At 35.8% G+C, this 20,312-nt stretch overlaps 1 protein-coding gene across 1 annotated transcript; it reads left to right on the forward strand.

The window, feature by feature from the left end:
- The first annotated feature begins 1,055 nt into the window (after nucleotides 1–1,055).
- On the forward strand, nucleotides 1,056–17,005 carry wdr83 (WD repeat domain containing 83). Its single transcript, XM_056448431.1, has 9 exons — nucleotides 1,056–1,298; nucleotides 10,332–10,452; nucleotides 10,528–10,633; nucleotides 14,656–14,704; nucleotides 14,808–14,934; nucleotides 15,844–15,911; nucleotides 16,011–16,119; nucleotides 16,336–16,450; nucleotides 16,722–17,005. Exons 1-9 carry the CDS (start codon nucleotides 1,196–1,198, stop codon nucleotides 16,869–16,871), a joined length of 948 nt encoding a protein of 315 aa, XP_056304406.1. The 5' UTR covers nucleotides 1,056–1,195; the 3' UTR covers nucleotides 16,872–17,005.
- Nucleotides 17,006–20,312: the final 3,307 nt, after the last annotated feature.

The following is a 20,312-nucleotide window of genomic DNA, read 5'->3' on the forward strand; positions in this document are numbered from 1 at the left end:
TAAATGATTAAAATGTAAAAATTATTATAATTTTGAAAAAATGACTCTAGTGTAGTCTAAAATTAAGCTTTTTTGATGGGTTTTAAGACATTTAGGCTACTCAGGCGTGTCCACACTCAGTCCTGGAGGGCTTGTGTCCTGCAAAGTTTAGTTCCATCCCCGGGCTAGCTAATCAAGCTCTTAAGCTGTGGTCACACTGGGCTTTTCCTCCCATAGACTTCCATTCATACGCACGCGAATGTGTCAGACCGGAAACTCAAGGTCATGCATCAAGTTTCGCATGTTGCTGCAGTGCAAAGTTCAAGCTTGGTGAACTCTGACCTGCAAAATTGCATCACTTGACTGCGTGAGACCAATCAAGCATCAAAACATGACCTCTCTGGACAGAAATTTAACACAAGGAGCAAATCGCTCGCTTTTATAATGTCTAAACATCTTGTTTAATCCCGCTCCTTTTCGCAGCGCCGCACCACAGAATTTCGCACACACAAAGCCCAGTGTGACCGTAGCTTTACTAGGCTTTTTAGAAACAGCCTTACAGGTGTATTGAGGCAAGTTGGAGCTAAAATCTGCAGTACACCGGCCCTCCAGGAACGAGTTTGGACACTCCTGGGCTACATGGAGTACATAAAATTGTTGTTGCTGTTTTAAACTAAACCACACATCAAACAATTTACTTAATCTCATCGGTATTGTATTTGAAGTCAATCTATTTCATTTATTATTTATCATTTCAGAGAGGGTGCATTTTACGGCAGGGGTGCACCTTCTAGAACAAGGATGTCCAAATCGGTCCTAGAGGGTCAGTGTCCTGCTGAGTTTAGCTCCAACACACCTGCCAAGAAGTTTGTTGTATATCTAGTAAGAGCTTGATTAGCTAATTCAGGTGTGTTTGATTAGGGTTGGAGCTAAACTTTCCAGAACACCAGCCCTCCAGGACCGAGTTTGGACCCTCTTGTCCTAGAAGAACACCGGGCCTAACATTTTTTATTAATTGAAGTCTTACTCCCAAACATCAGATGGCAGTAAAGAGCTGCATCTAGCTTCAGCATACATTCACGAAAGAAACCGCGGTGTTTTCATGCTGTTTGGGGTAGTTTTGGGGATTTGTTGTAGTGTTGCTGTTTAAAATAAATGACTGATTATGTATGTAGGCTAATTAGATCATCTCCGAAGCTGTGGTAAAAGTGTCATCATGGCGTTTCCACAGCCGCGTCCTCAAGCGCCTCAGTTGCCGCAGCATCTGTGGAGGACTGTAGACTGTCAGCAGGGCGCAGTGAGAGCAGTCCGATTCAACGGTGAGCAAATGAGGGAAAACTACTTTGAAGAAAAAAGTCTTTGTTTTAAAGAGTTCCCACAGGTCATGGCATTGCTGGAATATCATGAATTTTAATAGGCCTCTTCCAAACAAGCCATGGATATCAGTGATTCTTGGGTAACACTTTAGAATAGTGGTCCATTTGTGATTGTATTTACTAACATTAACTAAGCATGAGTAAACTTGTAAAGTATTTATTCTTCACAGTACAACATTAAATTAAAAATCCAAAGTTGTGCTTGTTAACCTGCACATTAAATAACACGAGTAATGGGCAATTATTTTAAGGTGTTGCAGATTTTTGTTTGTCATTTTAAAATGTATTTCCCATTATCAAAAGGTATTTTTCTATACACTCTCAGAAATAAAGGTATGCGAGCTGTCACTGGGGTGGTACCTTTTCGAAAGGTACTCATTTGTACTTAAAGGGTCCATATTGGTACCTCAAAAGTATATATTAGTACCTAAAATTTTTAAGAGGAACACTTTTGTACTTTTTATGTACTAATATGCACTCTTGAAGTATTAATATGGACCTTGTAGGTACAAATTTGTACCTTTTGAAAAGGTACCACCCCAGTGACAGCTTGTGTACCTTTATTTCTGAGAGTGTACTGTGTTTTTTATTACATTGTGTTTATTATATTGTTATGGTTAGGCTTAGGGCTGCACAATATATAGTTTCAGCATTGATGTCGCAATGTGCAAATTTGCAATGTTGAGTTGAAATTATAATTTCTTATTTATTTATTTATTTATTTTTTGCCTTTATTAAGCAGATAGGACAGTGTTGTAGACAGGGAGTGAAGTGGGAGAGAAACAGGGGGTAAGTATGGGAAATGTCCTCTAACTGGGATTCAAACTCGGGACGTCCTGAAGTGCTATTGCACCATGTCAGCTCGCTAACCACTAGGCTATTGCGCTGACAGTTGGGATTATAATTTAAACCATTTGGGAAATTATCAAATGTGTAGCTTTAACAAAGATTAATGGCATTTATTTATACAATAAAAACGGTAGTCAACATTGGACGTGAATAAAAAAAAGTTAATCAAAGAGTTAGACTGAGTGTTGTTGAATAGTTTTAGCACAACTTTAATTTTTGTGTTGGTTTTGATCCACTTTATTTAGTGGATTTTGTTCATAATTGCATGTTATTTTACATTTGATTATTTTAATGTACGTCAATACTGTTAAGACTCTTTAGAAAAAAGTAAAGCACTGTCCATTAGGGCTCTGCAATTTAATTAAAATCGAATCGCGATATTAAAGTGTTGCGATTAGTTAATCGCAAGAGAGTGCGATTATAAAAGAGCAATTCCAGCGTTATGGATGTGACATTTGCAGTAAAAAAAAAAAAAATCGCAACATAAATTCACAGAGAAAGTATGTTAATATATATACATATTAATATATTGAAACATCTGTTTATATTTTCCAAAACAACAAAGCAAAGAGTTATGTGATCAGAAAAATATTGGTCTGTAAATATATTTTTTTTATTTTTAATAAAAAAAATAAACTTGCGTTATAGATGTGACCAAAAAAACATCTGAGTTTACAGTATATGACACACTTTGTAGAAATTCTGTGAATTAATCTGCACAACCCAAAAGAAATACTGATAATTAAAAGGATAAGAGTTGGCTCGCATAGAACAAACATGATTGATTTTATTTGATTTGATATTTTTGTATTTATGAGGGAAAAGCTTTGTTATGGATGTGACACCTTTCTGTTATGGATGTGACCGATGTGAAATTGCCACTTGTGTGACTTTGCTAAATCAAATATAATTGTTTGAAAACATTGACGTTTTTGAGTATTTTTACAGTAGTATAAAATACAAGCCACCTCAAACATTCTAGAAGGGGTTTCGTTATTTTGGTGAAAACTTAATTTTGTTCATGGCAAGGTTGATATTTGCATGGAATTTTTCTAAGTAAATATGTATTATTTAATTTCCCCCGTCCAAGGAAATGTGTGACTGCCGTCTGTGTGTGACCATCTTACTAGCCAATTGAGTGAGCACACTTTTGTTATGCCAATCAGAATTGCACAACTGAACTACACGGAACGCCCACAATAAAACTGAAGAAAACAAACAATAAAGCGCAGACAAGATGGATAATGGCAACTGCTGCTTTAGAAGTATTAATAGACAAATTAATATCAAAGAGAAACAGCACTGGTAATATGGGAATATTTTGATTTCAAAGTCACAGACACCGAACAGAAACGGGTCATTTTTAATAGCTGTCGCAGAATTGTAGCCACGACTTACAGATTATTGAGCTGAATCTTGACTACAAAGTTAAATTACAAATCAAATCAAAATATTAGTGGAAAAAAAAACGCAAATAGATATTTTCCCCAAATCACACAGCCCTACTGTCCATTTTATTTGTATACGTATGTTAGTTCTAATTAAGGCTGCACGAAATGTAATCAGATAAAATAAGATTCAGATGTAAAATAACACTGTATAGGTCTTCATTGTATTAATAATTCAGTAAAATTATTCTTCATTAAAGTGACAAATGTTTTACGTTAATGTGCCCGAATACACTACACTACTGAATTGGTTGTAAAACAGATGCAAATGATAAAGTTTCACTCTGTTATGGTTATACTTTGTAATGACTTCAAAAATCTCATGTATTCTCAATTCTTGATCAACTATAATCCAAATTTAACATTGCATATCCTGCAATGTATTGTGGACAACACATACTTTTATTTATTTATTTTTGTGGAAATATATTGCGATTTTGATTTGATTTGCGATTTAATTTTGTAGTCAAGCTTCAGATCAATAATCTGTATCGTAGCTACTCACTGCTAAAGTGAACTGAAAAGATAATACCTTACTTAAATATTTATTAAATTTTATTTTTAAATATTCAGAATTTAAACACTCATTTTTCTTCAGAGCAAACAGTAAACACAAATAAAACAGTAAACAAACAGTAAACACAAATAAAATGACCTTATCTTTCTGTAAACAAGTTGAACTCAAATATAATAATTATAAAAATACAGAACACTCAGCAAACTAACATGGCTGGAACAACTCTGAAATTGTTCTTTGCTGTTGTACTTTGTTGTCTAGATTGAGTGTCACTAGCAATACTTTCAGTTGACTTCTGAGCTAGACACTCATCACTCAGTTGTGCTCACTCATTTGACTAGTAAGACTGTCACACACAGACGGCAGTCACACATTTGCTCTGGGCAGGGGAAATTAAATAAAACATATATATTTCATATCGCAGCCTTTTGCGATTAGCTAATTGCAACATTTTAAATCGAGATTGCGATTCGATTTCAATTAATCACACAGCCCTATTCTAATGTATTAATTTATGCTTAGAATTTCTTTTATTTTATGCAGATACAATCCAGACCAATGTAAAATTAGAAATTCTTCCCAAACAGAGTCATTTCAATCATCTCAGGAAATTATATTCAAATCGTAACATACATCGGAAACATTCAAAATATCACAATATCAGTTTTTGTCAATATTGGGCTGCACGATACTAGAAAAATGGCACATTGCGATATTTTTTATTCTGCGATATATATTCCGACATGAATACAGTTTCACTAGATGAGCTGAATAAATGTTTGTAAAGAATCTATAATTTTAGATTGATTGGGATGATTCTGTAGGGAATGCATAAAATATTATTTAAGTTTATTTGTATAGCTCTTGAGCATAATAAGTCTTGTATAATAGGCATGATATTTATATTAATAAGCACAATATTTGTATAATAAACAGTCTACAAGCATAGATAAATTTAATAAAGAAATACATGCTAATTAAATATACAGCGTTTTATTGTTTTTTTCCGAAGAGTCGGAATGTATTCAGGTGTGCAGTATTAGTTCAGGTATACTGCATAGTCTTCATTTTATAAACTAATCCATAAAATTAATCTTTATTAATTTTTCTAAGTTACAAACGGTATATTTTCTTAGGCCTGAATACTTTTAAAATCCTCACACAGGCCTAAAAAACACAGAAAATTATAATGCAGACTCAACATTGCATAGACTTGTGATGTTACTATTGGGAATGGTCACATTGTGATATCGTTGCTGAAACGATATATTGTGCAGCCCTAATAGGCTATTTTATTACTTTCCAAATATTAACCAGCAATCAAATGCAGTCACCAGGTTGTATCTGTTAAAATTGTGTCTGTGGCTGTGTTTAGTGTGCTCTGTGCTCAACCAGTCCCTAAAATTTTGCAGGTTGAAATCAAAGTTTTGGCAATATTTGTAGGATTTCTTGTTTTGTTGTGCTGTGAACACGTACACAGAATTAGTAGTTATTACTTTTAATCATTACTTTTTTGACCTCAAGAGTCACCGTCTCTATAATTTATATAAATGGAACACTGAAAGTGTTTTATAAAACAATGCAGATAGGGCAGAAGGATTTTGATCAGATGATGGGAGTCTGTAATTTGTTGGGACATATATTGGACATTTGTCATGGCTGGACAAAATCTGTAAGAAATCTGAACAAAAAAAAAATTAGCAACCTCCTTTATATTTTGCCCCATTTGCTTGTTTTCTGTATTAAATTCAGTGATTGGCAGAATCATCAAATTCTGCAGGGACTGCTCAACACAATAATAATAATACATTTTATTTATAGTGTGTTTTTCTCAGACCCAAAGCGCTACAAGTTAAACAGTAACAAAGCAAAACAATAAAAACAGTAAAAAAAGACCACAATAAAATATGAACGATTCAGTACAAAAATAATCAATCTAAGTTAAAAGAAATGGTAAAAAGGTGAGCCTTGAGATGTTTCTTAAGACAGCCCAGAGAAGCAGCATTCCTGATGCTAATGGGTGGGCTATTCCTTAGCTTAGGCGCACTGTACGAAAAAGCACGACCACGCATAGTCTTTAGTTTACCAGGTCACAGATGTGGTCAGGTGTTAGCCCATGCACTGCTTTATATGTTAAACTCAGAGTCTTAAAATCAATATGTGACTTAACAGGAAGCCAGTGAAGTTGCTGAAGTACAGGGGTGATATGGTGGCGTGAAGAAGTGTGTGTCAAAGTCCGTGCAGCAGAATTTTGAATATACTGTAAACGTCTCGAAGAGCTTGTTGGTAGGCCCCCGAGGAGTGAGTTAAAGAAATCAAGACAATTCAAATGATAAAGGCAGTCTAACTTTTTGGATTTTATTCCCTAAATGGTTAATTTTAAATTAATTAAATAAGACAATTTCTTATAAATACTTCATCTATCTGGAAAATTATCCCTCGTTTAATTTTCTCCCATATGGGTGGTTTAGAATTTCTTTTAATGTGTAATTACAAAATTGAAAAACTCCCGATCAAACTCTCTAAATTTCACCAACAAGTTGCTTGCACAACTTCTCCCCACAGTTTTCTTATTTGGAATAATGCCAATATCTTGTATAGAAATAAGTCACTATTCTTTCACAATTGGATAACAATGGACTAATATTAGTTAATCAATTATTTGATAATGAAGGAACATTATTTACATATACAGAATTTATCACAAGATACAAAATTCCTAGTACATTACAGGAAATTACGATACTAACGGGGGCAATACCTGCTGGTGTACATATGCTATATAAAAGCAGTGTATGTACATCAGCGCTTTCTGTTTCTCCTCCCAAACCTGAACAGTCCTCAGTCGGTTTTGGCTGTTTCTCTGGTTTTAAGCCTAATAATCACAAAATTAGATCCTTAATCTTAAAAGCAAATACGTCTATACCATATGTTATTTTTTACTATCAATAATATAAACAATATCTTTAATAATGTAAACTCAAGTATGGTCATTACATCAAATTTTTTTTCATAACAAATAAGGCTAAAGAAATATCATTTAAATTACTTCATAGAGTTTATCCTACAAAAATATTTCTACAAAGTTTTTAAATTGATATTGAGTTAAAATTCTGTTTTTGTGAAAGCTGTAACAAAACTATTTCACATTTATTTTGGTCTTGCCAATAGACTCGACTTTTTTGGATTAATGTTGAAGCTTTTATTGCTCATAATATTTAAAAATCATTTTCGTTATCTTATAAACATGTGATTTTGGGTTATTATGTTAAGGATCGCTCTTTAAAAGATTTATTATAAACTTTATTTTATCATTTTGTAAATTTCACATACGTACATAAATCCAAGTTTGCCAAAAGCAGACCTCTCTTCATGGTCTAGAACATGGGTGTCCAAACTCGGTCCTGGAGGGCCGGTGTCCTGCTGAGTTTAGCTCCCACTTGCTTCAACACACCTGCCTGGAACTTTCTAGTACATCTAGTAAGAGCTGGATTAGCTGCTTCAGGTGTGTTTGATTTGGGTTGGAGCTAAAATATGCAGGACACCGGCCCTCCAGGACCGAGTTTGGACATCCCTGGTCTAGAAAAAGAGAATCAAATGTATATAAAAGTGATTTCTAAGTTTAAAATAGAAAAGCAATTAAAACAATTAATATTTTCTCCTCCTTTAACATTTTTGCATAAAAATGATTGTGTATATATGCATTTCCTGTAAAAGTGCATTTAATAACTCTTGTTAATAACTAAAATTGGAATATGTGCCTAATATATTTGTATGTAGCCTAATTTGATAATTATGTACCCTCTCCTCTGGTTTTTTTTTTTTCTTTTTCTTCAATTTCTTTTTTTTTTTCTTCTTTTTATTTATTCCATTCTTGTTAAGAAATGTAAAGTGATTTAGTTGTATAAGAAAACTGTACATGCTGGTTCTTGTTAATGATAATAATTAAAAAAATAATAAAAAAGAAAGAAATCAAGATGTGATGTGATAAAGGCATGGATAAGCCTTTCTGCATCAGGCCGTGATAGAAAAGGTCTAATCCGCGCACTGTTACGTAGGTGAAAGAAAGCTATTTTAGACAAGTGTTTGAAGTGTGAGTTAAAACTGAGCTGCTGGTTTTATATTTATTTCAAGGTGTTTTAATGGCTAAATAAAATGAAAGCACAGAACAGATTCACATTTAAGCAAGGGGTGTCTCCTGGTGGTTCAGTGGTATATGCGTATAGGGAGGATCGGCCCTTTAATGTTTATTGCCACCCTTCTTAGAAAGATTCAAATACGGGAAAATACCTTTATGGCATGATAGCAGCATAGAATTGTAAAAAGAATCCCGGAAAAAAACAGGAGGGTTGACAGGCATGTTAATTTATAAAATGACTGTCTCAAGTTATTATTATTTTTGCTTTATTGTACAGATACATCTAAAACTATAATAAATTTTAACTCTGAAACTATAATAATTTATATAATAAATTATTTGTAAACATCTTTTGAAATTCCTTTAAATTGTGAAGGGTTGCCAGGTTTACTCAACAAAAATAGTCCAATAATATTAAAAGTCAAAATATGCTACCGCCCTTTTGTGAAATACATATTTTACATCACTGCACGCATTGTACATGATGACTTTATTGAAAATAACTATATTATTATAAAGATTCTGAAACAAAACAATAATCTTACCTTAAAGGGATAGTTCACCCAAAAATGAAAATTTACTCACTATTTACTCACCCTCAAGTGATTTTCCATAATAGGAAAAACAAATGCTAGGAAAGTAAATTTTAAAGGGCACCTATGGTGAAAAATCTACTTTTCAAAATGTTTGGACAGACATATGTGCATGTATGCTGTATAGACCGTCAAATTGGGGTGAAATAAACACACCTTTTTTCAATTTAGCTACATAAAAACGGTGCACCAATTGGAGCGTTTTTTCAGACCGACTTTACGTAGGAGTGCAGTCCCCCCGCCCACCGAATTGATTGACAGCTGTGTGTATTAACATGTCCCGGTAGTCACGTGTATAATCATATCAGCAAGACCAGACGTGCGCAAAGCAACTGGGAATAAAAGGTGTGTTCAGTTCGCTAGGATTATCAATCATTATCAAATGTGATCAAGAGTGAGTTTCACATGTTTAAAATGTTTTCAAACAGAGCACGTGTGTCATGAATTACAGCGATTTAGCTTAGCTTTACTTTATCAGCACAGCCGCGTCTCAGAACAATTATAAAAGAAGACACTTCAATCCCGGTTTGTGGACGATAAAATCAGGTTTATTTTGTACATTAACATAACCGATATCCATACAGCAGTGGAGATTAACCTGTATCCTGTCACATATGCGTGCAAACAGAGTGCGAAGCCAAACGGGCGCTCTGTCTGTCTGTCTGTGTGTGTGTGTGTGTGTGTGTGTGTGTGTGTGTGTGTGTGTGTGTGTGCGCGCGCGCGTGCGTGAACTTTGTGTGACTCATCGCTGCAACTGCACAACAAATACTCATTGATAAAGTTCTTACTGTAGTATTTCTCACAAACGCTACGTGAGATCTGCTTCCTTTATGTCTGTCAGTTGTCTGATGCAGCAGAGGGATGAGATTAAAGCACGCAGAAAGGCACGGAGAAACGGTGGGCGGGGAGGACTAGCCTTAAAGGAGCAGTACACCAAAACCGCCACCCAGTACAAAAATATATAAATAGGACTTTAATAAAAGGTATAATAAATAATCTGATGGGTGTTTTGAGCTGAAACTTTACAGACACATTCTGGAGATGCAAAACACTTATATTAAATCTGAAAAAAGGGCTAACCTAGGTGCCCTTTAAGCTTTCTTCAAAATATCTTGTTCACATATTTTGTTCAACAGAATAAAGAAACGTAAAAGACTGAAACAAAGGGTGGGTAAATGATGACAGAAATTACATTTTTGGGGTGGTTAAAATTTGGAATAAATTAGCTTTAATCGGCGGACTAAAACCCACATCAAGAGGATAAATGTAGCCCAGTTCTGCTGGAAAGCTGCAGACTTGGCAACACTGTGATCCTAATTAGCTCAAAGAAATATACACAAGTTATCATGTGACACTGCAATTTGCATTATGACAGAGAAACTCTAAAACTATACATTTGAATTGATGTTTCTATTTCTATATATCTTCCAGCCGATGGCAATTATCTGCTAACTTGTGGAAGTGATAAATCTCTGAAACTATGGAGTGTTAGTCGAGGGACTCTGCTGAAGACTTACACCGGTCACGGTTATGAAGTACTTGATGCGGATGGGTAAGTTGTTGTGTTACATGAAACAGAAACATAATCCCTGCCAATTTTATTGTTAATTTGACCTACTTTCTGCAGTTCTTACGACAACAGTCAGCTGTGCTCCTGCAGCTCTGATAAAACCGTTATTCTGTGGGATGTGGCGTCTGGACAGGTGACACGCAAACTTCGCGGACATGCTGGGGTAAGATTGTTATTTCCTGCCAAAATATTATTTTGCGTTTATTATTTGTATTTACTAGCTATTGTTTGGAAGATTATTAGTAGCCTAGATCGCCATCTGCTGTTAAAAAAACTGGCCTAAAGCACCATCTGTTGTAAAAAACTATCCTTGAGCAGAGTTTGTTGTTCAAAACTAACAAGAGCGCCATCTGCTGTTTAAAAAAACTGGCCTAAAGCACCATCTGTTGTAAAAAACTAGCCTTGAGCACAGTTTGTTGTTCAAAACTAACAAGAGCGCCATCTGCTGTTAAAAACTAACCTAGAGAACAGTAGCTGCGTCTAAAATCACCTACTACTTGAGAATGTACCACATTTGAATAAAAATTTACTACACGACTGTTAGAAAAGTATGTTCTACATAGTATGAATGTGAGTATGAATGGAATTCTGTCATTATCACATGACCACGTCAGTATGGGATGAAAGCAGTCTCAATATTATTTACGAATGCACTGTCAGCTACACACTCCATTACAGTTGCATATGCATTTTAACTAGGGATGCTCATTTCGGTTTATTTTACCAACCGACAACCGCAGCTTGTTAACCAAATATTACCCGTTAACAGAGAAATATTAAAATATTATTTAATAAAAAAAATTGACATGTCTATTTTGTGACACATTAAATATTTTAAAATACTGATTTATTTTAACATGCGAACAGCATACAGAACTTAACAGAACATCTTCACGCACCTGCAGTGTTTCCGACAGCATAGAAAAAAAGAATAAACTCAATAAAAATAAAAAAATAACAGGCCTGTCCAAGATATTTTTCAATTAAATGACAAATTTAGATTACAAAACGAAAACACAGACTGAATCCTTTTTAAGAACCGGCATAGGCTGTTTTTTCCAAACATGTTTTGTTTCTTCCGTCAAATAAAAATAGCAGGCTATTAAATCACATTTAATTAATGCTTCATTGTTATTATTATGTCACAAAACCCCTTTTAACATTTTAATAGAAGTCATTAGTTTAAAGATTATGTCATAATGACTTATTTATGGAAAAAAGTGGAAAAAATGGAAAAAAGGTTGGTTTGTTGGCTGTACACTAAATCATCAATACCCTATTTATTAACTTTATGACGCGGCTCCAGGCAGCATAGAGGCAATCAGCATCAGCGCTGGTTTGTCAACTCGTCTGTGTCAAACTGTGACCAGAAATATCCTTCTTTCATTTTGTTCTTTGACAAAATACGTCTATAGGCAAGTGTAGTTGCATGTGTTACCATCCCGCAAGTTAACAAATATTTGTTGCACATCAGTGGCCGATCAAGCTGTTCCGTTCCAAAAATGTGAGGTGTACCACACTGCATTTTATGTTGACAAGAAAAAAAAGAAGTGCGGTGCTCTTTTGTATGTCACTAGGAAATGACTGAATCAGCTGATGTATTGTGCGCAAGTGTTGTTGTCCATGTTGTTATAATAGTAATATATAATAACATTGTGATCTTCATGTATGGTAAAGTCATACAGCTCTGGATAACTTGAAACTGCGACTACAAGTCTCTCCTCCATCATTAAAAGGTATCCGTCGTCCTGACAACACAAACACTGCAGGCACCTCAACAGAAACCCTGCTCTGCTTTCATTTGATTGAAGAATGAAAAGACGCGACTGACATAATGCGCTTTTACGCTCAGGGTTGAGTTTTATTTCAACTGCGAGCACAAAGCACAACAGCATAATGTGAGGCGCGCAGCTAAACACTGGCAGCCGTTAGTAAACCATTCTAAAAATGTCCTTCTCAATGCAAAAAGCGTGTTCGGTGATCCGCCCCTTATGCAGCCAAACTTTAAAAATATCTAAAATTCTATATTTTTTAATCGTTTAACTGATACCATTAATCGGTTACAAACGCACCATTTCGGTTAACGGTTAATCGGTTATTTTGAGCATTCCTAATTTTAACATTCACAAACGGATGGCTTTCAATCTGAGTTTGTGAATTTAAGATTTGCGCAAACATAAACGTGTTCGTAAAAACAAATTTTATGATTTGCATAAATGCATCTTAATTTACATTTGCAAATTAGGTGACGCGTGTGTGTGAATTTACTTATGCTTTAGTCTATACTGCCGCGTTTGTTTGGGTTTTGAGACTTTTATTTTACGGTTTTTAAGCTTTTTCTGGAATCAAACACAGACAACTTTAAGGAGAAAAGTCATATCGTTCTAATTTAATGTGTACACATCTACCTACCGAGTTGAAAAATATACAATCGTGCATTACTAAGCTTGTGTCTGATAAAGTAACATTTAAAGGGCACCTATTTTACCACTTTAACAAGATGTACATCATAAGACTTTGGTGTCTCCAGAATGTGTCTGTAAAGTTTCAGATCAAAATACTCATCAGATTTTTTATTATTCAATGTAGAATCTGTCCATTTTAGTGTCTGAGTATGATGTAGTTGTTTTGTAGCCACAGGCTTTAAATTCAAACGAGCTGCTTTCCCCCTGCCCACCGCTCTGACATGCATGTTTGCTTGTCATGCGTTATGTCAGATAAACAGCAGTCAGTGATAGAGACAGACATGGATGAAGCTGAAGTAAGGTCATCACTCAAAAATACCAAGTAATTTTATTTGATGTATTTGTGGTTGAGTCTATTCAATAGGGGTGCCAAAATAAATTGTTACTTCGGTGCACCGCGATGCAGACGCGGACAATCTGTATCGGTTCAGTAATGGCTTCTAACCGGTTATTATGTACTGACATCGTTTATCTCATATGCGTCCCGGTAGAATACTATGGCGAGGGAGGCCAGCGCGAGTAATTAAAACACAGAAACTCTGCACAATTCACTGCATGTGTTTGCTGGGCAGTCATTCATTGACACTGAAGTTACAGCAGAAGCCCCTTCACTGCTGGAGAAAATAAAAATAAACTCCATTTCTCTCTCTCTCTGGGGCCTGTTTGACCTGCTTGCGCGACATTTCCTCTCCTCAGCTGTAACATCGTTACTTCTATCAGTGTAACAGTGAACAGCACCAGCGTGTTAGAGCCAATCGCAGCGTGACCAATCATAGGCATTAAAACAACTCGCATGAAAATACTCAAAAAGCAAGTTGGATAATATTCACATTTAATTTACATGCTAATATTGTTTTGTGTGTGTGTGTACTTGAGTTAGGTTTGATGCATTCAAAAAGAGTGTTTTCTTTGAGCAGGTAAAATTAAAAGTACAATACAATTATCTGACTGAAAGCATCGTCAATGCACCGTGATACAACGAGATATCAAATTTAACCGAATCGATGACATAATAATCGTAACTGAACTATGAGACTAGTGTAGGTTCGCCCTTCTACTAGTCAAGCCTTTCTGAAATGAGTCATACACAAATGTTGTTTGCAGTACACACAGACAACCTTACATGTATGTGCATTGTATGTGGTGATTATAGCGGTTAAGAATTACATAGCAATTTTACACTATTACAGCTTGCTCTGTTTTAAACTTATCAAATAAATTATTGAGGTGCAGCTGATCACAGAGAGTTGTAACACATGTTTTTTTCCCAGTTTCTTTGCAAAAAATGTCCTGTGGTCATATGTATACATGTTATTATGGAGACATGGCACCTGTCAATCAATTCGGTGGGTGGCGAAAACCACACGTCACGTTGTGGTGGGCCTCAAAATCACTGGGATTTGGATCCTATTTTAACGTCAGTAAAAAAAAAAAAAAAAAAAAAAAAAAGAGGCTTGTTGTGTTTCTTTCACTCCAATATGACAGTGGACACACTAAACCTACACACAGTTCTGTCCAAACAGCATACAAAAGTTGATTTTTATCATAGGTGCCCTTTAAATATCAAACCCAGAACCAAGCTCGATTCCAGAGAGAAAAGGGATGTATTTTGAAATTGAATGATTTTCTCCCCACAGCTCTACATTATTGTATTATTATAACTTTATAGTAATTTGGTGACTACATATGACTTACTTTTCCAACACTGCTTGTTCTTTAGAAAGTGAACTGTGTGCAGTTTAACGAAGAGGCTACTGTGATGCTGTCAGGTCAGTCAAGCTTTTCAAAATAGCATTAATCATAGTTAATAATGAGAATAACAACAGTACCTTCACAAAAAAACTTTGACTCAGTTATTTCATTACATTTTAGGCTCTATTGATGGGACGGTGCGTTGTTGGGACACAAGATCCAGGCGGATGGAGCCAATCCAGATTCTGGATGAGGCACAGGATGGTATCAGCAGCCTAAAAGTGTCAGAACATGAGCTTTTGACCGGGTCAGAACCAAATTAACTGATTGTTAATTATGTAATTAGGACATTATGTGAGCATAAAGGGTAAGAGTGCTTGATAAAATCGTGTTTTTAATAATCATGGTTATAAAAACATGTATGTGAGTTATGTATTATAATAATGTATGGTACTTTAATGTCTTAAGCTTTTTAAAGACCCACTGGATTCTGATTGTATATACAGTGGTCCCTCGCTATAATGCGGTTCCCTTTTTGCGGCCTCGCAGTTTCGCAGATTTTTTTCTTGCAATTTGACATTGACATTTTACAGCGCATTGTGTTCTGCGTCTTGATAGACTATGTCAATCAATTATGATGCTAGTTTTCTCCCCACAATGTTGACGAAACGTTCTGCACCATCAAAGGCACCTGCAGTAGCACCCAAAATGCAGAAAAAGATGCTAACCATCACACAAAAGGTTGGATATCTGGACATGCTAAAAGAAGGTAGAAGTTATGCGGCTGTAGGGCACCATTACGGAATAAATAAACGAAGATCAAATGGTTTTGATCTTTGGTTTCATTCTATAAAACTGGACTTATTTTTCTAGGAACAATTGAACTTTGAGAGTGTTTAAACGAGAGAAAAGTGTGAAAATGTTAATGCCTGTCTGAGAAAAGTGTATTAAGTATGTAGTGAGAGGTTTACAGCCTTAAGGCAGCTGTAATAATTGTAAAAAATAAAGCGGACTACGCCGATTTCGCCTAATGCGGGTTATTTTAAAGAACGTAACTCCCGCGAATAACAAGGGACCACTGTATAAACAAAAAGATTTTTAAATTATTGTTTTGTAGTTTAATGGTAGGTCGGTAGGTAATTTAAAATTTATTTTAAAGCTGTATCATTATTACTGTGCAACATTTAAAATTTTTTGTTTTTTTTTGTCACTAAAGGTCTGTGGATGGAAGAGTGAGGCGATATGACCTAAGAATGGGGCAGCTTCAAGTGGATTTCATTGGAAGTGAGTTCTATCACACACTAGAGAATCACAATATACGTTTTGTACTGTGATATTTAAAACACCTGCCTTGTATTTGTATGCTGTATTTGTTCCCCACAGGTCCAATCACTTGTGTGTGTTTCAGTAGGGACGGTCAGTGCACATTAAGCTCCAGTTTGGACTCTACAGTGCGCCTGCTGGACAAAAGCACAGGAGAGATGCTTGGAGAGTATGTACAACATACACCAAAATTCTATATTTTTTACAATATATATGAATTCACAATAATCTCTTCTGGTTTAATGCGAATGCTGAAAATAAAATGCAGATACTAAAAACGTGAATGCAACTGTAAAGTAATACACTGCATAAATGTATTATTTCTGTACCTATGTACAAGAATCTCTTCAGCATTTATTACATAATATGTGTTTTTTGGTCACAGGTACTCTGGTCATGTCAATAAAGGCTATAAGCTTGACTGCTGTCTGACTGATAAAGACACGCATGTTTTGAGCTGTTCAGAAGATGGCCATGTTTACTACTGGGATCTGGTGGAGGTGAGAAGAATAAGTTATATTTACCAACAGAGGCTTTACTTTAACTGCATTCACGTCATGTCGCAATTACCATAAATTGAGATGACAACACAACATTCTACTTGGAGCTGTTTACATAATTTAACTCGGTATCAATACTTTGACTCAATCGAGCTCTCAGAAAGCTTTCCAGTTAGGATTTTGTACTTAGAAATTATAAAATATGTACCTTTTAACAAAATGTCACATTGAGTATTAGCAATAAACATAAACCTGTAATCTGTGGTTTTAGGGCTCCCTGACTTTAAAGCTGCCTGTTGGAAAAGCTGTCGTCCAATCGCTGTCCTTCCACCCAACGGAGCCCCGCCTATTAACTTCTATGGAGGGGCGTGTCCAGGTATGGGGGGCAGAGCCAGAGGATGCAGCTGAAAATGAGTCGTGAATACCTGCGTAAAGATTTGAACACCAAACTAATGAGCAGGACTCAATATAAAAGCATTCCTTTTTGATCAGTTTACTCGTGCTATACATGTCCTCTGTGTTTATATAAAAAGTGAATAAATATTTTTAAAAGAATTTTTTTTTCGTACGGCTTTAGTTTTTATATATAATTTTAGAATGAGTTTTCACTTTTGTGTAGATCATTGTAAGCAAGAAAACAGACACAACAACTTTATAGGTTTATACATTTAATCAGAACTGTACATATTAACAAGAAACAAAAATAAAGATTAACAATAATTTATTCTGCAGTAGAAATGGGTTTCAAATAAATAAATAACTTATAAACACATAAATATCTTCCGTTTTTGGTTCAGATGGACAAATTCGTCAAATGAATCATAACTCAGAATTGGCCCCTCAAACACGCCATTTATGTTGTCATTAACCAAAACTGAATGTTTAGACATTCTCAAATGCCTTTTAGCCAAAGAAGCCATGTCATGTCAACTTGATACATCTCCATACATATTATTCTTCCTGAAATAATGTACCTTTAATAGCCTTTTATTTAAATTTAAGGCACTTTGTAGTAGTCTCTAAACCAACAGGACAAGATTTTGGCTGTCCATCCTCATCTCTACCCCATACAGACACAACCACCGGCAGCCAGTTTCTCCACTTTGTGCCAGCGATGGTGGTTGTCCAGAAAGGCTATGTCTTCATGGTGTGTGGGGCGACAACAAGGCTGATGGTGCCACTGGCCGGTGTATTGAAGGACGCCGCTCTGTAGGAGGTTAGTGAGCGTGAGGTCATGGTTCGAGGCAAGGCGAGGACAGGTCCCGCTGCAGTACTTGAACAGCACGGTCTCATCAGAATCGTAGCCCAGTCCGAGGTCTCGCACTTGCAGCAGGATAGAGTGCAGAGCACATGGGAATTCAGTACTGCGGGGTGATCGAATTACCCTTTCCAACTGCCTCCCCGAACTTTCCTGTTCCTCTCCATCACCTCCTCTACGTTCTTCATCATGGAGGTCTTTGTCTGAGAAAGAATAAGCATAAAATAAATACATTTTGTAATCTTTTTTTGTGTAAAATTAAACATTTTTCTACCAAAAGAAAGCTATTTTCGTCCAATGTAAGTCAACAGGATCCAATTAACAGTATTGGACCCTATTGTCTCTACTTTATAAGGAGAAAAAAAAGAAGACTCATACTAATTTAGAAAAACCCTCTAATAAATCTAGACATTGAGGTGCCCTCTTCCCCATAGGTCATGACCTCCAGGCTTACCTAGTAGCGTCCTAAGCCAGTGTCCTTCTCCAGCCTTAACGCATAACAGCAGAACAGTGATCTTCAGTAGAGAACACATGGTTCTTTTTTCGCCTGGTTTTCCTTCTTCGGGATGAGAGTGCAGGTGATGCTGAGATGCGCCAGAGTCACCGTCTCTTTTATAGCCATCTAAGCGAGTCAGAGCTGATGGGGCGGAGGGGATGATGGGGTGCGGCCAGGACGAGAGCGAATCAAAATAACCCTTCTGCTCCCAGTCTCCCACCTGGTCTCATGGCTACGATTGAAGGCAACTTTGTCATTTTTGGAAAGCCATTGGAATTTCTCCAAGTCTGAGGAGTATGGATTGATTGCTTAAAGCTGCTGGATGTAGTGATGAGGGTCATCATCGCTGTGGTTGAGCTGGTCAAATACATGGAATTTTCATGTTTTTACACACGTTTTATATAATGATGAATGAGGAAGAGCAAGGGTTAAATGCTTGAAGGATGTAAAAGAAGGCCCATAATTAAAAAGTACTAAATAGATGACAGAAGTTATTTGAAAGGAAATTCCGAGAATAATGGCTGTCTTCAGATACATAAATTTAGGGATTTTATAAAAATATGATTTTTTTTCTTGCTATCTACATTCCTTATTTAACTAAGAAGACATGAATCCTGCACTGCTGGAGAAATAAGTGATTACGCATGGTTTCAGTGATATCCTGGCTTAGCCATCCTGTGATCTCAAGAGTTTAGGCCCCAAAATGCCTTTGTAGACTTGAGTAACACTTAAAATTCTTATTATTTTTAGTTTTAGGTAGCAAAATATGAAACCAAAAATGTTTACTCACATTAACATTTTTAATAACCAGAAATATGAGAAATATATTGCTTGAAAGGTCGGGAAAAAAGTCTGTTAGGAATCTTATCATCACGTTCTCCCCTTCAGCACCTTAATGCCCATCAAGTGCACATTTTGCCTCCTGCTACTGTTTTCTAGATCTAGACATTTGTCTAGTAGTATTTTGCACTCTTTGAAGATTACCTAGATTACCTATTGTGCTTGTTCCAGTGCTGTTACTCTCTCCATAGTTTCGCTGAGAGTGTTTCCCATTTCCTCAACAATTGTGACCGTCTTCGTGTGTGCAGAGCAAAGACACACTAGCTCTTCATGTATAGCACGAATATTTGTTTTCATTTCTTTGCGTAGAGAGAAGATATTTGCGTTGATATCATAAAACAAAGTAATTATCTCAGCTTTTATCTGCCCCAGCAGTGTTTCTCTGGATACCTGTAGTTCCTCTCTTAATGTCTGTAGTGATATTGGGCTCTCCGTTGAGGTTTCTTGCACAGACTGCGTTGCACTCTCTGCCAGTTTTGGACTGCCAACTATGAACAGACTTAGCGTTTTCTGAATTTGCTTTGTTTTACCCTTCTTCGTTTTTATTTCTTCTTCATTGGGGATGATTTAGTGTATAGGATTACTTAGATTACGTTTAGTTCTTGCTTTATTCAATTTTGATAGTTCAGATGTCCATAATGTCCATATTAATAGATTGTTATTGGTAGAGCACCGCACTTCCAACTTAGTCCATTGGATGGAAACCGGAAGTCCCCATACTGCTTGAAAGTCCACAATTTTGCTATTATTTACCCTCAAGTCACCCGAGAACATTATTGCCTTCAATCCAAAGCCCCCAAATAATTTTTTCTTTAATGAAAGGTAAAATTCATGCTATTAACAAACAATTAACTGTGACATTCACCTCAATAAACTCCTAATAAGCTGCTTACTAATAGTTATTAAGGCAGTAGTTACACTTGGGTATTGGGTAGGTTGAGGATGTAGAATAAAATTGTGAGTGTACTTTATAAAGACAAACAAAACAGTAAATCTCTTTATTGTACAGTAATCAACACTTGAAGTGAACCAAATTCTTTCATCACAGGTGTTCTAATACTATTTAACAACACCCATTCTTGTCCTAGAACAATTTTGAAAAACTTTTTTGATCTACTTCAAATGTTTACTACTGTAGGCAGGTAATAAGACACTCATTAATAGTGAGAATTGGTATTTAAACTATAGTGTTAGACAATTAAGTTGCATGTCTTTTATTCAACTGTGCATCAAACAGACTTATGTTTTGAGGATGTTATCAGATGATA

Source organism: Danio aesculapii, chromosome 22 (genome assembly GCF_903798145.1).
Source record: "Danio aesculapii chromosome 22, fDanAes4.1, whole genome shotgun sequence".
NCBI classification, from domain to species: Eukaryota; Metazoa; Chordata; class Actinopteri; order Cypriniformes; family Danionidae; genus Danio; species Danio aesculapii.